The 23,238-nt window shown below is 44.0% G+C and overlaps 1 protein-coding gene across 1 annotated transcript in view; it reads left to right on the top strand.

Moving 5' to 3' along the window:
* Nucleotides 1-23,238, top strand: part of sema3c (sema domain, immunoglobulin domain (Ig), short basic domain, secreted, (semaphorin) 3C) — a 43,303-nt gene that overhangs the window by 12,271 nt on the left and 7,794 nt on the right. The window contains exons 3-13 of the mRNA XM_010892588.4: nucleotides 7,592-7,752; nucleotides 8,158-8,220; nucleotides 10,106-10,225; nucleotides 17,180-17,270; nucleotides 19,109-19,228; nucleotides 19,553-19,695; nucleotides 19,781-19,895; nucleotides 20,201-20,270; nucleotides 21,061-21,205; nucleotides 21,435-21,657; nucleotides 22,787-22,875. Coding sequence (XP_010890890.1) covers nucleotides 7,592-7,752; nucleotides 8,158-8,220; nucleotides 10,106-10,225; nucleotides 17,180-17,270; nucleotides 19,109-19,228; nucleotides 19,553-19,695; nucleotides 19,781-19,895; nucleotides 20,201-20,270; nucleotides 21,061-21,205; nucleotides 21,435-21,657; nucleotides 22,787-22,875 — 1,340 coding nt within the window. The remainder of the gene's footprint in view (nucleotides 1-7,591; nucleotides 7,753-8,157; nucleotides 8,221-10,105; nucleotides 10,226-17,179; nucleotides 17,271-19,108; nucleotides 19,229-19,552; nucleotides 19,696-19,780; nucleotides 19,896-20,200; nucleotides 20,271-21,060; nucleotides 21,206-21,434; nucleotides 21,658-22,786; nucleotides 22,876-23,238) is intronic.

The following is a 23,238-nucleotide window of genomic DNA, read 5'->3' as shown; positions in this document are numbered from 1 at the left end:
TGCCACAGTTTCCAACCCTTCTGCTCCAACGGCCGATACATCACCCTCTGCTGTAGAGACGGTTCAGTCCAAGGCCTATCCCCCGACAATGCCAGAAATGCTCTGGTACAAGTCAGCGACCATTTTGTGTCTCCGGAGCCAGACTGAGGCTCCGAGTTGCCAGGGTAGAAGTTGTCCGTGGCACAGTATGTGTGCATGTACCGACACCCTATTACAGTGTAGCCATGCAGAACCGAACACAACGAGCTGTGGCATTGTCCTCGCCATGAGCACCAGCAGTTGGCAAGGGATTTAAAGTCAGATTTTCTGAAGGAAAGCCACTCTATCTTCAATGGGAACATGAATCAGGGGGTGGAGGTGTACTAAGCCCATGCTTCAATATTTATCAAGCCAAGTGATTTGCGTCCGCCAACTGGCTGCCCCTGACAACAGTATAAGGGCTAGATGAAGTCTAATTTGCACGTGGTTAATTTATTCACTGTGGCCTTTGAGGGTGAGGTCTGTTGAAAAGGATTGCATTGAATCCAGGGCACAAAGGGAGGTCTGTGATTGGCCGGTTGCCCAGCTGTGTGGCTTTTAATGGGGTCTGACTATCTGGCTCAGACACTAGAGAGCATATAGGCAGTCTCTGACACTCAGCCAGATTAGATGACCGTTTAACCTCTTGTTAAGATGCTCCAGTGTTTCAGTATGAGGCAGCTCTGAGAAGAAAATCCCAGACCTAGTCCATATTGAGTTGGTTTAGTATTCAGAACTTTTTTAGACCCAACAAAAGCCTCCTTTCTTTTTTTCTTTCTTTTTGAACTTTTACGATGTTCTCTCCAGTTGTCATGATATTCCTTTTGGGATTAAGGGCCACACTTCATAGCAGCAACTCCCAGCGGACTTGATACTGTCAATGTCATAGATGTTTCCCCCAAGCACATTGGATGCTATTCTGGCTCTTATCATGCTGCTCACTCAACCAGGAAGTCTAGAACAGAATCCTGACTGTTCTAGAATCCTAAGGAAGAAAGGCTCTCCTATCTCAAATGAGGCAACAAGCATGGACGCCGCCACAAGGAGTTGCTAGAGTGCAACAAGTCAAAGTTACAGTATTCAATTACAAACACAATTGCACCATGCTTCTCCGGACCCCTGAGATGATTCCCTAAAGGCTCCATTCTAAGCATCCTGATCCACTGATCCGGATCTTTCCTGCCTCTCTGTGCACTTGACCCTGGCTGGACACAGTTGGACAACAGGTGTCATGGCTCGGTGTTGCCAGAGAGTGTCACTCCCCAACTGGGCCTCACACTGAGAGAAAAGGATAGTATGATGAGCCTGTCAGGATGACTTAGTGGGCCACCCAATTCAGACTCCTGGCTCCATCTACTAAAATCTGATCTTGAAGGGACTCACACAGTCGTCGCTCTCATAAAAGCCAGCCACCAGAAGTACATTCCAGCTCCCTGGAATGTCTTTTTATGATCGTGCAATGTGATTAACCTCTGCCTGTATGTTGAGCCAAACCTAAAACACCACAGTCTTGTTTTCTGGTGGGGAACAATGCGACCAGCCAAACAAATGGGAGAGTCTGCGTGCCATTCTGGGTTATGGGTTTCAACTAATAAAAAACAGAACTATTATTATTATCTATGGTGGCACCAGAGAGGAGGAAGTGATGCATGAGGGTTGGCTCTCCCCATAATTAGCAGATAAAAAAACGATTATAAAGTGAGCCATTTTTGCAGTATTTGGGCTGTTGAGAATGTACTGATAAGTGTGATTAAAATCAGACTACCCTGTTTATATTCAAGGTGGTCTTAGCCTGTGGTTTCACCCTGGTGTGACGTGTGGCTCATGGTTAACTGTTAGTCTCTCTAGACATTTCTCCAAAAATGTTGTTGTGTCTCATCTCGTTTTAGGAGAGGCTAGTTCTTGGAAACATAACATCCGTATCAAGTCCAGTTTGCTTTTGTTCCATTTGTGTCCTATGGAATCACAATCAAAGTAATTTGTATCATTTTAGCTTTTCCTGTGAGAGTGATTAACATAGGCCATAGAAACGGACATTGTGTTTTGCGGTTTCAGCCTCATGATGTCGAACATTTATTGTTAACGAGAAGAAGAGGTGGATGTCCTTACCAAAACATTGAGTGATAAGCCACAAAATGGCTTGTCCTATCACCGTGTCCCATGGTGAAAAGGTTGTCTCTGCATGGTTTTTGGGAACCAGTTGTCTTCTGGATATTCACCAGGCCAGCCTAGATATCTGAATCTCATCACGACATTAACCTCCCAAGTATTTTGTTATATTCATAATTTTTGGAACACAAGGTTTTCTTGGTTCTATGCTATCCCATGAAGACCCGTGTCCTTGAAAGATCAAATCCTCCAGTAGTTTGTAGAATACAACTCGACTGTAGGGAACGATTGATCAGAGTTTGTAACGTGATGGAGAATGTGCCTTAGATGGGTATTACCTGTATTATTGCAACTGTAGACCTGTGGCATTGGCAGGCCTCTTTTTATAGGCCTGATTTATACCTGAATTAACAACAGAAAAGCAGCTTGAAATATATGTAGAATAATGCACTCTGACTACCAAACATCTGCAGCTGCTTTGTGAAAGTGTACAAGCATGCGAAGACCCCAACCCACCACCACTCTTTAATATTGAATGAGCTCTGCGGTCTCCTTGACTCTAAACAAGGCTTTTTTTTACCACTTCTGCTTGACCAAACCCTCACAAATGAGACACTCTTCAAAGGGCGCGGTGAGGTGCAGTCACCTGCTCTGGTTGGCTGCTCTGCCAACCCCCCCGGGTCAGAGGCCCGGTATCAGCCCGGCAGCCCACTCCGTGGATGAATCTTGGCCAGGCGGTCAACTCCCTGGATGAGTGTGTGTCGGAGTGCTGTATCGGCCCAGCAGGACCCCAGTGCGAGAACCCTTATGGTCATTGTAGCCTCAAGGGTCTTGCCAGGAGGCACACAAACACACTGGGGAAGGTGCAGCCCACCTGGCTACATACATAATAGACAACCCACAATCCTCTACTCCTCCCTCATCGTTGCTTCGCATTCACTTATGTTTTAAGGACATCGTTTTTTCTATTCTGTCTGTGATCCCTGAACAGCATGGTATACACTTTTGTTATTAGCACCTTATCTGAACCTACATACAAGCACTCGAAATTCTTACTGTTCTCCCATTTCATTATCCAACACTTATCAACTTTTGTTTTTTAAATGTTTCTAAGTAACCAAATTATTTTGTTCTCCTCGAGCCACATGCGAGTGAAATGCGTACACAGAAACATCACCACCCGTAAAACTCGTGGGACAAGGATGGTTTATGTCCAAAAGCACTCGCTTGAAATGCTCCTTAGGATTTCTGATGATGATATCCTTATAATGGAATGCAGGCTTAACCCATGACTAATACATCCATCTACATCTAGGGAATATTACTACTAAGACATAGTACAAAAGGTATTTCCCCCATCTGCAAATCTAGAACGGATGTAAGGCAATGCACAGAATATTAAACAATTCATAAAGAACCATGATGGCATAGAAATTACTTGCCGTCTTATCACTCAAACAAAGAGTAAAAATGGCTTGCATAAACCACAACTTTTACTGTTTTTTTAAAAACTCTGCCTGTAACATTCCTCTAAATGTTAGGTTCCAGTGTTTATAGTGAACCAGGTTAAGACTTGAATGTTGGATTTGGCACTCTGAACCGTGAATACGGGCATCAAACCTATGAAGTCAGTTCATGGATTGGGTACCTCTATTTTGTTTCCACAACCTACAATACAAAACAACACCTCACAGCACAGCTGCGTTTATTGTTAATGTCACTTTGGTTGTTTGCTGAACAGATCGCTGAGGTTTTAGGATGTCAAGGACTGCTTAGACAAAACAACTGTCTCCGCAAAGCAATTTGATTGCAATGTTACAGAGCAATACACTGAGAATCTAAGTACTGGATTACAGTGGGTTGTCGGCTTCTTTCTTATTAAGCTTTCTCCGCAATGAAATCATGTATTGTATTTTAAACGGATGCGGTTCTTTTGTTCCCTGTTACATTATTTCTTTTTTGATGTTCAGTATCATGTCAGATGTTTTGTGTGGACCCCAGGAAGTGGAGCTGTTGCATTTGGCAGTGGCTAATGTAGATCCCAATTAACTCCTAATGGATTTATAATTAATTATTGGATGAGCAATGTTGCAGCTCCCATTTCATATGTTGATTTTGAACAAGCCATCCCAAGCTTGTGAAAGCATGGCTTTGGTTGTTGCTACTGATTTATTAGGCAGTAGTTTGTACAGTTTATATGAACCAGCCACTGTCCTTACATGCTCTGAGCTGCTCTACTGGGATAGATTATTATTAATCTATGACCGATATTTGCCTAGCTTTTTTGTGGCATCCCATTCTAACTTTAATAGAAAACGGTCTCCATAGCCAACTAATGCACAGCCTGTTTTTAATGTCATCTTCCAAGCTTACGAGGTGAATGGAAATGACTAAACAACTTAGATGACACACATTATGCTATCCTTCAAGGATGGTATGTTGATTAGAAGACAAGAAACTTGTGACAGATACATTATATATACACTACTGTATCTAGCTGGCAGCTTCAATAAATAGTACCCTCAAGACACCAGTCTCAACGTCGACAGTGAATGGACTCCGGGATGCTGGCCTTCTAGGTACAGTTCTTCATCTGTTTAGTGTCTGTGTTCTTTAGCCTATCGTTATCTTTTCTTTATAATGGCCAGGTCTGAGATATGGCTTTTTCTTTGTAACTCTGCCTAGAAGGCCAGCGTCCCGGAGTTTCCCCTTCACTTTTGACGTTGAGACTGGTGTTTTGCGGGTGCTATTTAATGAAGCTGCCAGTTGAGGACCTGTGAGATGTCTGTTTCTCAAACTAGTCACTCTAATGTATTTGTCCTCTTGCTCAGTTTTGCACCTCTTTCTATTCTGTTTAGAACCATTTTGCCCTGTTCTGTGAAGATCTTGTTGTACGAGATCTTCAGTTTCTTGGCAATTTCTCACATGGAATTTCCTTCATTTCTCAGAATAAGAATTGACTGATGAGTTTCAGTCAGTTTCAAGGTTCTTTGTTTCTGGACATTCTGGCCTTTAATCTAAACCACAAATGCTGAAGATACTGAACTAGTCTAAAGAAGATCAGTTTTATTGCTTCTTTAATCAGTTTTCAGCGATGCTAACATAATTGCAAAAGGGTTTTCTAATGATCAATTAGCCTTTTAAAATGATAAACTTGGATTAGCAAACACAATGTGCTATTGGAACACAGGAGGGATGGTTGCTGATAATGGGCCTCTGGACATTTATTTTTTCCAGCTACAGTAGTCATTTACAACATTAACAATGTCTACACTGTATTTCTGATCAATGTTATTTTTTTATTTTGAAAACAAGAACATTAATAAATGACTCTTAACTTTACCAATCATAACTTTAGATTGGTACTGTATGTATCACATTTATTACCCTAAAATTATTTAATTTATTCAAGATTCCAGTGGAAGATGATCCCGGTCAAACATAACCCATCGTACAAGGATAACCTCCAATCCCATCACATCAAAATCCATAATTCCCTACCCCCACGCTGCTAGGGCTAGCTCACGTCGGATCTCCCGTTAAGCTGTGCTTCAAATACAGCCGGCTCACATGGAATCGTAGACAGAGACTCTTGAAGGCGAGTTAGCCTTGAGGTTTCTCTCACTGAGGGCAGGTGCTAACTGTGGTTATGACCTTGTGATAAAAGGCCTTAATGCTTATCCAGGGATGACTTATGTGTTTGCCTGCTGGAGCCATGATGAGCAGACAGAAACAGGATCCAGTGGTATTCACTAGGTGCCTTGTCGGGGTCATTAGAGGCATGCCTGTCGTGCTGTTTCCCCACAAAACACTGGACTTGGTTAAGAATTCCACCCACGGAAGAGTCAAGTCTCCAGTTCCTCCACTGACAAAACAAAACTAAGTCAATGATAATAAGAACAGTTATTTCACCTGGGTCTCCTCACCACACGCCCTTTTGAGTTTTTCTTCTCCTTGTTGATTGTCCTAGACGGACATTATGGAATGAAACAGACAAAACCAAGACAACTAGGGTTGCTCCAGATCTATATTAAACAGAGCTTCCATAAACCCTTCTGTAAGTGGTCAGCATTAGTAAGTGAAGTGCAGCACATTTTGCTCCAGGCAAAACAGAAGCAGGAGTCATAAAGCTGGTGAATGAAAACGTTTGTCCCTCAAGCATACGAAAAAGATGAAATAAACTCCTTTCCAACAAGGTCTTTAAATCTCTCTCCTGCCTGCTCATGGTAAGGGTATTTAGTAGTCATGTGTTTTTTGTTGAGTTTTTTTGTTGAGTTTTGTAGCAGGGTTTTAATTGGTTCTCATAGTTACTTCTTCACCCCAGTTCTCATAGTTACTTCTTTGCTTGGCTTCTCTGTTCTCTGGCAGGGCTGCAGTGAAACAACTTTAGCCTGATGAGCTAAAGGCTTAAACTTAACTAGAATTGCTAGATGTGCTCTTCTTATTTCAGAGGTTCCCTTTATTAAATGCATGTTGTCATGTTGTAGTTTGAAAAGGGACATCTTATTCGGTTTTGGTCTGATGGAAACAAAGAATCTTTGGTATGTTTGTGTATATATATGTATGCTCTTCATTACTGCTGTGAGATAATGTTTGTGTAAATACAGGTTATGCTCTTCATTACTGCTGTGAGATAATGTGTGTGTTCCTATAATTACACATAATTAACAAACGGGCTTCTTTCATATGACTATGAGCTTTGCAATCTCAGTTTGATTGAGGCATACCATGTAAGGACTAGGACATAGAGGTATGTCAAGATGGACAAAGTGAAAAGGCGTGGGAAACACTACTTATCATTTAGGTGAACAAGTCTTGTTTCAACCCATTCAGCAAGAACACTAAACACACACTCATGATCAGAGGACGCAGGACGGGAGGCAATGGAAAACCGCTTTCATTCAGGATGAAAAGACATTGACTTCCTGGCGATGTGCTGTAGAATAATGCAAAGTGACATTAGACTGAGGGGGAACACAGCCAACCTGCTTGTTGATTGGAGAGAAAACATAGGAGCAGGTCAAAAAAAGAGGAAGGAATCAAAAGCCTGGATCGACCTGCTCTCCTCTGCTGTTCTACTTCTGTCCCCTCTCAATAGTCATTTAAATGTAATGAATATGCATGAGTTTGGAGTAGACAGAGTGTCTTTGATGACATGGTTTGGTGGAGAACTCTCCCCCTCTGGATGCTTAAGTTCTTCCGTTGGAATTTTGACCTTTTTAGAATGGTGGTTGGTCCAAAGACTTTTGCACAGATCTCTTGGATCCATTAATGATGATGATGATGATAAGAATCATCTCTTTACCTCTGCCCAGTGTTGCAAAATAGATGCAATCAAGTTAATCAAGTCAGTGCTGTAATGAATTAAGTCAACCCAACCAACCCAACCAACATCCACTTTAAATGTAACAGGCAATTCCTTTTCCTTATAACACAATTAAACCTGTGTTTGTGTGTTTCCCAGACCTGCAGGCATCCCAGACCATGGAGTACTATAGTCTGTCAGAGAAGCCCATGGACTACAGGATCCTGTTGATGGATGAGGACCAGGACAGGATGTATGTGGGCTGTAAGGACCATGTCCTGTCTATGGACATCAACAACATCTCCCTTGGGACGCTCAAGGTAACGTTCTGACATCCACGGCACAGCTGACGCGTTTGTTTGGGCCATTGCTTGTTGTGATGGTCTGATGCCAACATTCAATTACCCCGGTGTCCTTTTTTAGCCAGTAATATATTTTTTATTACATTAGAAATACTATAATCTGGCAAATAAACTGGGCCGCAAGGGACAAAATGGCCCAGTATGGGGATGTCAAGGAAGAAAATGGCAGGTGTATTAGAAATGCGTGAGAAAATGTGCAGATTTAGAGGCAAATGTTACATTTTAGTTAAAACATTTTGGAATCCCGCTCTCTAAGGTTCTATGTCCCTGCTTCCTTTCTACTGTTTTTTTCTCCCCCAGCTTTCCCCGAAGACAAGGTGTGCAATGATCACTACTAAAGCTGTCATCTTTGTTTTTCGTTAGGTTTTTTGGCCTGCCTCTGTTAGCAAGATCGAGGAATGCCAAATGGCTGGCAAGGACCCTACGGTAAGGAAATGAACACTAACACTATGTTGCTCTAACCAGTAACTAAATCCACTAAAAGCCATGTGCGATGCAAATCGCTAACTAGATGAACGAGAGTCCTAAGCTAATGTTTCTGGTCCTATTTCATGAGTAATGGTTCACACAGCAATGGGGTACCATCCGAGACACATTCCAGGTCCCATGACCGGGCCCGATCCAGCCCTCTACTGTATACCTCAGCTGCAGTGGCAGAGAAATTTGACAAGCTCAATGGTAGCAGCGGATCCTGCCTATACACAGGGCAAGGGAGTCATCGCTGCGTAACATCACAGCCTCAGCTTTCTAGACAGCCTCCCATAAATATTTGTGCGAGCCGTCTGTGTGGAGCAGCCCGGAGGGCGACTTACCCCTCTCCTCCTGTCCTTCGCCTCTATTAAGTCATCCTTCCCTTCTGGAGCTCTACCAGGCCGTTGCCTAGAAGGCTCATCCCTCCTCCACCAAATGTCTCTCTCCCTCTTTCGTCCCCTCCTTGTTTTCCTGTTTTGCTCAACCCCTCATGTTATTTTAAAAGTTAATTACGTAATGCAGTTTTGACTGGATGCTTTATTTCACTTCTTTATGGTTGTGAGATGTATCCATTCAAATATGCGTTATATAGAATGAACGGCCACTAAGGCCGCAGACAGCAAGCACACATTGTGCAGCAATGGAAGGTTGATATTTTGGAAAGTATTATTAGTTGATATCCTTTTTTAATGGCAGAGACTGATAACATTCCTGTTTAAAAGTTCCCTCACGGTATGTTCTTCCTTGGAACACTATAGGCAGTGGGCACCTGCAGTGTCTTTAGTTCATTTCTAAAGGGGGCCTGTGGAGTTAAATCAAGCAAGCTTTAGGGCATTATATTACTTCATTTGTATGATAATGTAATTCGGATATTGGACGGCGGGGGGTGTTGAGTTGATGGAAAGTTTTGTTTGGGAGGGGGGTGTTTATGTGCTAGGAGCGCCAAATGGGAAAATGAAAGACAGTCACAAGAAAGAGAGAAAAGAGAGTGAGAGAAGGGTGTGTGATGTTGGGAAGTGTTGTTGTTCTTTCTGTTCTCGGCAGAGTTGTGTGCGTTACAGAGAGAGAGAAAGCGAGAGTGCGAGAGAGACAGATAGAGAAAGAGGGAGAAAGGGAGAGACAAACTGAGAGAGAGGGAGAGTATGAGTGGCCACAGCTGTTGTTTCCGTGGCAATGGCCAAGTTCCTAATGTCTCCCTGGGTGCGTCTCTCCTTCACAGCTCGTTCAGTGGTCTGAGGCTTTATTACCTACGAAGCCCAGCACTCCTATCGCTCCAGCCTCACACTGAAGAGGGAAAAATCCTGATCAGATTTGTAACCGGATCACTGGCTTGTGTATACTCAGCCCTAGTCTGTTGTAGGCAGGGCTTTGACAAAATATCACTTTCCCTGTTGACACGCTTTTTCCACTCTACCAAACAGGGAGCAAACTGAAAATAGCAATTATGACAGTATATAAGTGGCACATGAGGAAAGTTGGAACCATGGGGAACTGTTTAATTGCTCTTTATGAAGCAGTAGCCCTGAATAGGGTTGCAAAGCTACTGGAAATCTTATATAGTGTTAGTTTTGTTTCCAATATATATATATATATATATATATATATATATATATATGTATGGTTTAAAAGAAAATAGCCTAATGAATGAAAACAGGATCTAATCCACATTCATATAAATTAGCTTTGAAATTGTGTAGCAGTTTGATGCCAAAATATTGAAAAGGAAGACATACTGACCAAGCAACATGCTGCTGTATTACATGATGTACAGACTGACTGATGTTTAGATACTTCATTGATTTCATACATTTACTTACCTATGTATTTTCCTCCTGTGCAGCATGGCTGTGGGAACTTCATTCGGGTAGTCCAGCCATACAACAGAACCCATTTGTTCATCTGTGGAAGTGGTGCCTACAGTCCTGTCTGTGCTTTCGTCAACAGAGGTCGAAGACCAGAGGTCAGTATTCTCCCTGACCAATAGTCTGATCATGACAGCTATGCTATACTTCACTAGGAGTACTGCCTCTATCACGAAGCTAGCTAACAACCATTGCCATCATCATATTTCTCATTAGTTAGATTATCTCTGCAAATCAATCAATCAATCAATCAATCAAAATTTATTTATAAAGCGCTTTTTACAACAGCAGTTGTCACAAAGTGCTTTACAGAGACACCCGGCCTTAAACCCCAAGGAGCAAACAACAGTAGTGTTGAATTTCAGTGGCTAGGAAAAACTCCCTAAGAAGGTCGAATTTTAGGAAGAAACCTAGTGAGGACCCAGGCTCAGAGGGGTGACCAGTCCTCTTCTGGCTGTGCCGGGTGAGATATTAAGAGTCCAATTGGAATAATAAATAAATTTCTCTTGGCTAAATCCAGAGTATATTTGATTTTAGACTAGGTCAGAAGTATGACCAGGTGGACAAGGACAGGAACAGCAACGGTCCCCCCAAACCAGGTAATCCGCAGGTGTGGACCAGGACCTCATCTCCTTCTAAAATTTAAAATTGGAGGAAACTGAGAAAAGTTAGTAGTACATCCCTCATGTCCCCCAGCACAATAATATAGCAGCGTAACACCTTGGAAACTGAGACGGGGGGGGTCCGGTGACACTGTGGCCCTACCCGGGGGAGGCCCCGGACAGGGCCCAACAGGCAGGAAATCAATCCAACCACATTGCCAGGCATCAACCAAAGGGACACCCACCAACCGCAACCCCCCTGAATGAGGGCCGAGTATTGCTAGTAGCGTACAGCCCAACTGCACAAGTGCGCAATAGAGAGTCAACAACAAGCCAGTGACTCTTCCCCCGAAGGGCATTGGAGGGAGGGCATCCCAGTGGCGACGAGAGCCCACCTGGCAAGACAGCAAGGGTGGACAGTATCAAGCCTACTGGTCACCTTCACGCCCCCGGGCCAGGCTACACCTAATTATAAACCGTGCTGTAGAGATGAGTTTTTAGTAGACACTTGAAAGTTTGCAGTGAGTTTGCATTTCTAACCTTAATTGGCAGATCATTCCACAGGAGTGGAGCTCTATGAGAAAAGGCCCTGCCGCCAATTGTTTGTTTAGAAATTCTAGGTACAATTAAAAGGCCTGCGTCTTGCGATCTAAGGTTACGTGTAGGTATATATGGCTGGATCATTTCAGCAAGGTAAGTAGGAGCAAGTCCATGTATTGATTTATAGGTTAAGAGTAAAACCTTAAAATCAGCCCTAACCCTAACAGGCAGCCAATGTAAGGATGCCAGGACAGGAGTAATGTGTTCAAATTTTTTTGTTCTAGTTAGGATTCTAGCAGCTGTGTGCAGCACTAATTGAAGTTTATTTATTAATTTGTCTGGATAACCAGAGATAAGAGCATTGCAGTAATCTAATCTAGAAGTAACGAAAGCATGGATTAATTTTTCTGCATCAGTTTTTGATAGGAAGTTTCTAATTTTTGCGATGTTTCGAAGATGAAAATAAGCAACTCTTGAGACATATTTTATATGTTCTTCAAAGGAGAGGTCAGGGTCAAGGGTAACGCCAAGGTTTTTTACAGTTTTTTGGGATACGACCATGCAGCCGTCGAGGTTCACAGTGAGATCTGCTAACAACGCTATTTGTTTTTTGGGTCCTAAAAGGAGCATTTCTGTTTTATTTGAGTTTAAGAGCAAGAAATTCTCTGTCATCCACTTCCTAATATCTGAAACGCATGCTTCCAAAATAGCTAATTTAGGGGCTTCTCCATGCTTCATTGAAATATATAACTGTGTGTCATCAGCATAACAGTGAAAGTTAATATTGTGATTTCGGATTACATCGCCCAGAGGGAGCATGTATAGTGAGAAAAGTAATGGGCCCAGAACCGAGCCTTGAGGAACTCCAAAGCATACCTTTGACTTGTCAGAGGATATGCCATCCACACTAACGAACTGATATCTTTCAGATAAATAAGATTTAAACCAGGCTAGAACATGTCCACGTAGCCCAATATTGGTTTCCAGTCTCTCTAAGAGAAGGGAGTGATCAATAGTGTCAAAAGCAGCACTAAGATCAAGAAGCAACAGGACGGATGCGGAACCTTTGTCTGAGGCCATTAGAAGGTCATTTGTTACCTTCACGAGTGCAGTCTCAGTACTATGATGGGATCTAAAACCAGACTGGAATATTTCATAAATGTTTTTTGTCTTTAGGAAGGCATTCAGTTGTTGGGAAACACATTTTTCTAAGATTTTTGAGAGGAACGGGAGGTTCGATATTGGCCTATAATTATTTAATATGTCGGGATCTAGATTAGATTTTTTTAGAAGAGGCTTAATTTCCGCAATTTTTAGTGAGTTTGGTACGCATCCGGAGGAAAGGGAGCAATTTATTATGTTCAGCATTGGCTGACCTAGCACAGGAAATAACTCCTTAAGTAATTTTGTAGGAATCGGGTCTAGCTGAGAGTTTGTGGGTTTAGAACTCATTACAAATTTTGTAAATGTGTCGAGCGATACGGTATCAAAAAACTCAAGTGTCCCCATTGACACCTGATCAGGGAGGCTCCGGAAATTTTCCGGACAACCGAGATTTTTAGGACCATAACTATTTAGGGATTCAGTTATTTGTTTTCTAATGGTGACGATCTTTTCATCAAAGTAGTTCATGTATTCATTACAACTAAAGTGAAGACCCACTTCACATGCTAAGCTTTGCTTTTTTGTTAACTTTGCAACTGTATCAAAGAGAAATTTTGGATTGTTTTTGTTCGCCTCAATCAGGTTGGAGAAATAAGCTGATCGAGCAGACGTGAGAGATTTTCGGTATTGTACTGTGCTGTCTATCCAGGCTAGTCTAAATACTTCCAACTTGGTGGAGCGCCACTTTCGCTCCAATTTTCTGGAGGCTTGCTTAAGTGCTCTAGTATTGTCGGTGTACCAAGGAGCAAGTTTCTTGTTGCGTATTTCTTTAGTTTTTAGTGGTGCAACTATGTCTAATGTATTTCGCAGTATTGAGTTTAGATCCTCGATTTGATCGTTTACAGATTTATTTACTCTGTCATTTAAGAGCGAACTAGTAAGAATATCAAGGAATTTATTTGTAATCCGAGAATTTATAGTACGGCTTTTGAAACTCATTGTTTGGGGGGCAAGTGAATTTCTTGTTTTAACGGTAAATGTAATAAGACAGTGATCCGATAATCCAGGATTTTGGGGGTAAATTATTAGATCTACAATATCTATTTCTCGTGACAGGACTAAATCTAAGGTATGATTGTGGCAATGTGTTGGACCTGAGACATGTTGGATGAAACCCATTGAGTCGATTATGGCTTGAAAGGCTTTTTGAAGAGGATCATGGGGGTTTTCCATATGGATATTGAAATCGCCAAAAATTAGAATACTATCTGCCATGACTACAAGGTTAGACAAGAATTCTGGAAACTCATTGAGGAACAATGTGTATGGCCCGGGGGGCCTATAAATAGTAGCTATGTAAAATGATTTATCGGCCTGGTTAACTTTCATGAGTAAAACTTCGAAAGAATGAAACTCTGTGATATGTTTGAGAGTAAGTTTATATTTACTGTCATAAATATTAGCGACACCCCCTCCTTTTCGGGATGCACGAGGGATATGATCACTAGTATAGCCAGGAGGAGAGGCCTCATTTAAGGCAGTGAATTCTTTAGGCTTTAGCCACGTTTCACATAAACCAATAGCATCTAGTTTATGATCAGAGATTAATTCATTTACCGCAACTGCCTTTGGAGCAAGAGATCTAATATTTAGGAGTCCCATTTTGAGATGCGAAGTGATACAATTATTTTTATTTTTGACCGAGGTGGAGGAAGGCTTTATCTTAATAAGGTTGTTTTTGTTAGCACTACCTTGTTTAACTTTTCTCAGCCTGGAACGAGTCACAGTGGCAATAGGTAAAGCTGTACTAACTACTCTGGCTATGCTATTGACAGACTCCACTATGCTAGCAGGCTGGCTAACAGCCTGCAGCCTGACCTGCACCCTATCTCATGTTAAAGCTATAGGAGTGAGACTCCTGTCAATGTTCCTAGACAAAAGAAGAGCACCACTCCAGCTAGGATGGAGTCCGTCGCTCCTCAGCAGATCAGGCCTGGCCCTATTTCTGGGAGAGTCCCAAAAAGAAGGCCAGTTATCTACAAACTCTACCTCATGCGACGGGCAGAACTCCGTTTTCAGCCAGCGATTGAGTTGCGCAAGTCTGCTGTAGAGCTCGTCACCACCCCTAGCTGGGAGGGGGCCAGAGACAATTACTCGATGCCGACACATCTTTCTAGCTAATTTACACGCTGATGCTATGTTCTGCTTCGTAACCTCTGACTGTTTCATCCTAACATCGTTGGTGCCAACGTGGATAACAATATCTCTGTACTCTCTATACTTGCCAGTTTTAGACTTCGCTAGCACCAACCCCAGATTTGCGGCTACGTCGGTGGCTCTGCCCCCCGGTAAACAATGTACGATCGCCGGCTGATTCTTTAGTCTAATACTGCGTGTGATGGAATCGCCAATGACTAAAGTTTTCAGTTTTTCAAGTCCACCGGTAGAACATGCCTGCCGACCATTCCCCTCCGAAGACGGCTCGGGTCTTGACTCCGACTCCAGTGGGGAAAACCTGTTCAAAGTCTCAGTTGGTTTTAGCAACGATTCAGGTTTAACTGGTCGACGGCATTTCTTCCCAGTGACCAAGAGAAAGTTATTGCCCGGCTGCAGGAGCTGTGCCGGGGGGCTAACAAAACTATCGTTTCTACCTGGTGGCACTGACGCAGATTTTTCTATTTCTACACTAGCATAATCCTTGCCTGGCATTTGCGTCAGAAGCCGAGCCTCTAACTCTGCTATCTTTAACTTAAGACGAACATTCTCCTCCGTGTTGTTGCTACAACAATTACAGTGAAAAGGCATTGTAATGATACTTAGCCTCGGGTGTTCAGGGGTGAGTAGTTCTGTTAATTATGTCCAAAAAGAGTCCCGGTGTAGAAAAGTTGGGTAAGAGGTCAACAGATAAATATTGCGTTGGTAAAACTCTAAAATAGAATTTTGACCAATTAGTTTATATCGAGTAAATTCGAAAAAGTTTGGCAGGTAGCCAGGTAGGTAACAGCAGGCAGGGTACAGCACGTCAACAATCCCACAATGCAGTTCGTCTCAGGAAAAACTGAGTCGGATCTTCATTCAGGACAAATCTTCCTCTCCATGTCTTCCTCGCAAATGTGTTTGTTGGTTAATTAAGCATATGCTACTCAAAGAAAAATGTCATTCATTTTTCAAATGATATCCAGTCTAATGGGGGTGTTGCTGGAATCGTTATGGAAATGTTTTGGGTTAAGTATACTGTAGTCATTTAGCAGACAATGTTATCCAGAGTGCGTTCATCTTAAGAAGGTTTAGTGGGAATCAACCCATTAACACGTAACACAACTGCTTTGTCTGATTTGTTCATTGTTTGAGTGTCTAGTGGACTCAATAGGAGTAAATGAGGTATGGATGTCATCTGCTTTCTTTTCAAAGTTGTTGACAAAGTTGATTCCAGACGAGGAACATAAAAGAGGATGAGGTGAAGAATTAAGGATAGATGAGAATGTGGCAAAGAGTTTTGTGGGGGCGTGTTAGACATTTTACATTTAGAGTGATAGAAAGTGGATTGAGTGGAGAGAAACTGGAAGAAAAGGATGGTGAGGATAGATTTACAGGATGAATGGTAATTCAGAGACAATACAGTCTAGATGATTTAGATCCATCTCCCAAAACCCTGCAAGATTGTGGGTGAGTAAATGTACAGCTATTGGAATTAAACATTACATAATCAATCAATAACTAATAGACACAACTGAGCCTAGAATAAATCCTAGTCTCGAATCAGTGTCCTCAGGAAATCAGCCTGGCGGCTCACCTCCCTAGACAGAGAAGAAAGGAACGGAGTTGAGGAGAAGCTGAGGAGAAATGACTGACCTTTCGGCCCCTGTCTCCAGCCGCAAGACTGGGAAGGGAACGGGAATCCCCCTCCAGGAGAAATGCTCACTGAACTCTCCGCTGGAGAGACCCGGTCTAGCTGACACCGGCTCGTGTAGTAGTGAGGGTCATGTCAGTTTGGCTGAGAGCCAGGCTCGGTGTCTGCCAAGCGCTAGCAGACACAAAGCTCAAAACCAGGCTCTTTCCGCACTGCGGTACCTTCAGTCATTACGTGTTTTGTTTGAAAAGCTTGGTTTTTCCCTTTGGCGTCTGCCCTGGTGTGTTAGTCTGCCAATCCTAACAATCTGCTATTGTGTGACACAACTGCCTGGGCCCTTTGGGCGTGTGTGACGGCGTCGTATGGTAGCCCGGTGAGGGGACGGTCACGCTATCACAGACGGGCCAGGTCATCTGCATGTGAATGTGTCACCCGCCATTGCTCAGGTCCCGTGACGAGCGGCAAAGTTTTGCCCCTCCTAGCCACGTAGTGCGATTCCCAACTGTCACCCGCTGAGCAGCCGCGTGAGGCCTTCTTCATTCATCCCCGCTTTCAAAGCTGCGGAAGTGTGGGTCCGACTGAACCTCGGGTGAGGTGGGGGAGCTAGCTTGTGACCGCAGAGGTTGTGAAGCCCAGTGATCCATTTCAGTGTAAGGGTTGGCAGACAGCCAGGTTTGAGATGGAACCACGGCAGCCCTACCCATCAGGAAGACATTCTTCCTCTCCGCTCTAATGGAATCTTCTTTTATTGTTCCATACAGACCAATAAAGGTAAAGACCGATGCTGGCTTTGTTACTCATTGAACCAGAGGGGAAAACGTTACACCGGACTGGCGTGACAACATTTGGAATGATCATAATGTTCTAGTTCTATTAAGGGTGAAGGGTAGAATTCCATCAAATTCCCATATTCAGTTCTCTCTTGTATCTGTTGTTTCCATTTTCTTTTCCTTCAGGAACAAGTCTTTAACATTGACTCCAGAGCGGAATCTGGCAAGGGGAGGTGCTCCTTCAATCCTAGAGTCAACACTGTCTCTGTCATGCTTAGTGAGTTATCCCCTCCCCCGAACGCACATGCACAAACACGCAGACACGCAAACACGCGCCACTCATCTGTGCCCATGCAGCGGGTTGGGCCGTTCTAAACTCCGTCAAGTGAAGTCTCTTTTTTAATCTCTAATTGGTCGCCTGGTGTCAGTTTGCGTTTGACACAACCAGAGACGCCTCGTCACACTCTCAACTCGTCTTTCAGACACCCGTGGCATCGGCAGCCTCACCCGTTATCAGGCCCTGCTCCCAAACACCCAGGCCGGGAAAGCAATAATGCAGTACTCATCCCCCACTTTACTCCGTGTCCAACCGAGAGACAATCCAGCCTGTGTCTGAACTAGATAAAAGACTTAACTATGTATTGGACCCCTCATATGAGACATGGGTTTGTCTGGTTGTTATGGAGACAGCTTGTCCTACCCTCAGTGTGTCCAGACACATAGACAAACATACTTGGACCATCACTGTATCTCCACAGAGGGATGCATGCTGAGCGGGTGACAATGTCATGGAATGGTGAATAGCAAAGGGTATAGGGCGAGGACCGACAGGGGAAAAGCTTCATACTATTTATTGGCACCTATCCCTCAGATACAGTGGGGAGAACAAGTATTTGATACACTGCCGATTTTGTAGGTTTTCCTACTTACAAAGCATGTAGAGGTCTGTAATTTTTTATCATAGGTACACCTCAACTGTGGCATCAGTGATCATGAGGAAGGTGAAGGATCAGCCCAGAACTACACGGCAGGACCTAGTCAATGACCTGAAGAGAGCTGGGACCACAGTCTCAAAGAAAACCATTAGTAACACACTACGCCGTCATGGATTAAAATCCTGCAGCGCACGCAGGTCCCCCTGCTCAAGCCATGTCCAGGCCTGTCTGAAGTTTGCCAATGACCATCTGGATGATCCAGAGGAGGAATGGGAGAAGGTCATGTGGTCTGATGAGACAAAAATAGGGGCCTTTTGGTTTAAACTCCACTCGCCGTGTTTGGAGGAAGAAGGATGAGTACAACCCCAAGAACATCATCCCAACCGTGAAGCATGGAGGTGGAAACATCATTCTTTGGGGATGCTTTTGTGCAAAGGGGACAGGACGACTGCACCGTATTGAGGGGAGGATGGATGGGGCCATGTATAGCGATATCTTGGCCAACAACCTCCTTCCCTCAGTAAGAGCATTGAAGATGGGTCGTGGCTGGATCTTCCAGCATGACAACGACCCGAAACACACAGCCAGGGCAACTAAGGAGTGGCTCCGTAATAAGCATCTCAAGGTCCCGGAGTGGCCTAGCCAGACCTGAACCCAATAGAAAATCTTTGGAGGGAGCTGAAAATCCATATTGCCCAGCAACAGCCCCGAAACCTGAAGGATCTGGAGGTCTGTATGGAGGAGTGGGCCAAAATCCCTGCTGCAGTGTGTGCAAACCTGGTCAAGAACTACAGGAAACATATGATCTCTGTAATTGCAAACAAAGGTTTCTGTACCAAATATTAAGTTCTGCTTTTCTGATGTATCAAATATTTATGTCATGCAATAAAATGCTAATTCATTACTTAAAAATCATACAATGTGATTTTCTGGATTTTTGTTTTAGATTCCGTCACTCACAGTTGAAGAGTACCTATGATAAAAATTACAGACTTCTACATGCTTTGTAAGTGGGAAAACCAGTGTATCAAATACTTGCTCTCCCCACTGTATATACTTGGTTGTGAATTATTTGAGCGCACTATAGCAAGAAAAGGAACGTTTTGCCCACTGGAAAAAGTTCCGGTAGCGTCTCGTTGTGACGTTTAGTGCCTAATGAACATTTTCGGTTGTGTCACAGATGAGGAGCTGTTCTCTGGGATGTACATTGACTTCATGGGGACAGACGCTGCCGTTTTCAGGAGCCTCACCAGGAGAAACGCTGTGAGGACTGACCAGCATAACTCCAAATGGCTGAGTGGTGAGTAAACAATGACACATGCGCACACACGCTTCACACACACACATATACACACACACACACTCTGATATACACAATTCAGCAAAGTTCTCTGAGAAGGCTTTGTAATTGGGCATACCCAAAGTTTTACAGTCAGATTAAGCCTAATCATGGACGCAGTCTCCGTGGGCATTGATGTTTAGTCCTTGACCAGGCTTAATATGTGTCCAGGAAACCATCCCGTACACTTGGAGTGCCCATTCAGTCCAGATACTTTAAATACTGAAGCAGTTCAGTAAAAAAAGAATGTGTTGTATTATAACAGTGTACACATTTTCCCCATAGAACCCATCTTTATAGATGCCCAGTTGATTCCAGATGGATCGGATCCCAACGATGCTAAACTGTATTTCTTTTTCCGGGAGAGGCTGACGGATAACAGTGGGAATACCAAAAACATTCACACCATGGTGGCTAGAGTGTGTCCAGTAAGTGGATGTCTGTCTGTTTTATTGTGTGTGTGCGCGCACTCGCATGTCCTAAACTACATCCCAACTCCGTCTATGTCTACAGAATGACACAGGTGGCCAGCGAAGTCTGGTGAACAAGTGGACCACATTCCTGAAGGCCCGGATGGTGTGTTCAGTCCTGGAAGAGGACGGCACCGAGACACACTTTGACGAGCTTGGTGAGGAAGACGCCAAAACACACTTAGTGTATTTACCCAGACCTGAGGCATCACATTCCGAGCCAACCTGAACCCATTTCTCCTGTTTACTCTAAAACTAAACATTCATTAACTCTTTAAAAACATCAGCATAGCTTCTGATTTGAGATAGTGTTTACACACTTTCCTTGACTAACTCCTTACTGTTACCTGTCCAATAATAATTAAATGAATCCCCACACATACTCCTTCATTCCAGGAATATTAAACGATAAGATGGTGAATGCTTGCCAACTCCATAACAGTGTTATCTTTTTCTCTTCTAGAAAGCGTATTTTTGCTGGAAACAGATAACCCCAAGAGCCTTCTGGTGTTTGGCATTTTCACTTCCACTAGGTGAGTCCAGTGGTAATATTTCTCTAAACCTAGTAGCTAGCTAACACACAGAGCAGAACCGGATTTCACCAGGAATAATGTGGAACGTGCTCCTGGATAGAGAACTGTTACCTTAATACAGAGAACCACACTTTTAATTCTTTCATTATATTGTACTTGTGTAATAGCAATGCCGTTTTGGGAATAGAAACTGTTTGCATTTGTTAAATATTTGTAAAGGGTTTCTTAGCCTTTTGTAATAATGTAGTGGACACGTCCATAACCCCATGGTCCATTTATTACCTCTTGTAACCCAAGAAGCAGATCAAGGCTTAATTAAATTTTGCTCTAGCTGCACGTCATTTTGTATTTCACCCTATAGGCATTTGAGAGCAATTTGGGATTCATCCTGTCTTTGGCCTAAACAAACATTCAGTAATCTCCAGGTCTCTATTCAACATTATTATTCCTATTGGAACAATGTCTTTCTTCCTCTCGTTCCCCAGCCATTTTCCTTTACACTCACTGAACAAAAGCTCTCCCTGTATTACCAAAGCTTGTGTGATTGTTTTAGGGTACATTCCAAATGACATCATATCCTTATGTCCTTTTGGGAACAAAGTGAGGGGTGCAGGGTTTAGCTGTCTGGGGTACGGCGAAGTGAAGTGGAAGTAAGCTTAATCCCAATTGGATAGCTTGGGCATTATTAGAACCTCAGTGTTGTTTTAACTGGATGGATGTAGGGGCTTCCTGGATGTTAGTTCTCGACATCACATTTAAAAAAAAAGAACATCTTGTTTCTTTCCAACAGCTCTGTGTTCAAGGGCTCAGCCGTCTGTGTTTACAACATGGCGGACATCCTGACGGTCTTCAACGGCCCATTCGCTCACAGGGATGGGCCTAACTTCCAGTGGGTGGCATACCAGGGACGCATCCCTTATCCCCGACCTGGAACAGTAAGTTAAGGGTCTCATATCTGTGTTGAACCAAAACACAGTAGCTCCAATTCAAATACTGTAGGCGGAGCAGCTTCTTTTTAAACGTCATAAATGTCTACAAATGTGATCCAGCAGTTGAGAAAGCACACTCAGAGGTTCAGTAGGGTTCATGGTCAAGGCCTTTCTCACGGAGCTGAACTTCATAACAAATATCTCTCTTTCCTCACGTCCGCCTCGCCCCTGTCAGTGTCCAGGTGGAGCCTTCACGCCACACATACAGAGCACCAAGGAGTTTCCAGACGAGGTGGTGACGTTTGTCAGGAACCATCCGGTCATGTTCAATCCCATTTACCCTGTGGGCCGGCGACCCTTGGTGGTCAGAACACACACCGACTACAAGTACACGTCGATCGCTGTGGACCAGGTCACCGCTGCAGATGGCCAGTACCAAGTGCTCTTCCTGGGCACAGGTTTGTACCAAATCATCCATCTTTACTGATCCACTGCATCTAGCGATGCCGGTCTCGCCACGCCACATGATGTATCAGCTTTCTCACCGCCAGCCCACAACAACCAAACGCCTCTAAGGGTTCTAACGAATGCGGCCGATGCCTGCGTAACGCGCGTTTCAAGTATGACGCGTGCGGAGCACCCGTGTCTGCCACAGAGGCCGACAGCCCCCCGAGTCCTGAACGAGTCCATGACCCGTCCTCAACGCATCTATGACCCGTCCTCAACGCGTCTATGACCCATCCTCAACGCGTCTATGACCCGTCCTCTGCAGAGACCGCAATGCATGCAGTAAATAAAGCAGTTAATTCCTGTACATGCCACCATGCTACGGTTAAATGATCCACGTCTACTTTCATGCTTTGACGCAGGCGTTTCCTTAGCATATGATTACAGACGGGATGTGAACTCTGGCAGGACTGGGATACTGGGAATGATAACAAGTAGGCTGACTCTCTCTGCACGGCGAAATAGGATTTTAACGAGGTACAACGGGGACCAACAGGCGTCCGGGAGGGAGATGCAGCTCTTTGGGAGGATGTAGAAGAGGAACAGCACTGTTCTGGAACAGACAGAGGCGATATGGAGCTGGCTGTGTCTCCCACATCCCAAGGAGACTCTCTCTCCTCTCTCTCACCCCCGCGTGCGCGCACACACACACACACAGCTGTTCATGTTTATCTGCCTCCCAGTCCTCCAGGATTCCTGAAGACGTGCCAGTAATGTCAGACTGCAGGGCGGAGAAGCAGAGGCTTTGTTTCTTGGATGTGGGTAGTTCTGTCAGAGATTTCCAGGAGCTCACGTTGTAATTCTTGTCTCCCCTTCCTACGTTCGCTAGCTAAATGAAGTAACAGAGTTCTGCTCTTTTCATGGCCTTTGTCTGTTCCCCTGGGGGGGAGGGGGGGGGGGGGGGGGGGGGGGGGAGAGGGGGTTCTTGTGTCATTTCCATTTGGAATGGTGATTTCACTGGCCACACGCAGGTTTTTAAGCTGGGTCTGTGGGAAGGTTGGTGTGTGGTCAGTGTCAGTGACATTCTGTGCCTGTGGAGCGATAATCTAATAACAATTGTGTTTGTGTGTGACTCGTCAGACAAAGGGACAGTGCAGAAGGTCATTGCTCTGCCCACCAACCGCTCCTTGGATGAAGATCTGATCCTAGAGGAGCTGGAAGTGTTTAAGGTATGAATTTTTCTCTTTCTGAGACACATCAAAGACATCTGGAGATTCTTGGCTTCTTTACAAAAGGGTTAGGACCAATAGGGTGGTGGACACTGTACTCCTAAGGGAGCTGTCTTCAGGAGAGGGATGAGCCGGGCTTTAGACTGACATAGATGATGGGAAGCATACAGCCGGATAAACAAAGTCATCTGTGTGATCAAGGCTCAACCAAGCTTTGATCTGTTTTTGCACCTGGGCTAAAACAGTCTCCCAGGCTCCTACTGGTGTGGGGAGATCTCACATCCAGATCCTACTGGTGTGGGGAGATCTCACATCCAGATCCTACTGGTGTGGGGAGATCTCACATCCAGGCTCCTACTGGTG

The sequence above is a fragment of the Esox lucius genome, chromosome 23 (assembly GCF_011004845.1).
Source record: "Esox lucius isolate fEsoLuc1 chromosome 23, fEsoLuc1.pri, whole genome shotgun sequence".
NCBI classification, from domain to species: Eukaryota; Metazoa; Chordata; class Actinopteri; order Esociformes; family Esocidae; genus Esox; species Esox lucius.
The sequence above is the reverse complement of the archived record's forward strand: the minus strand, read 5'-3'. Positions and strand labels throughout refer to the sequence as shown.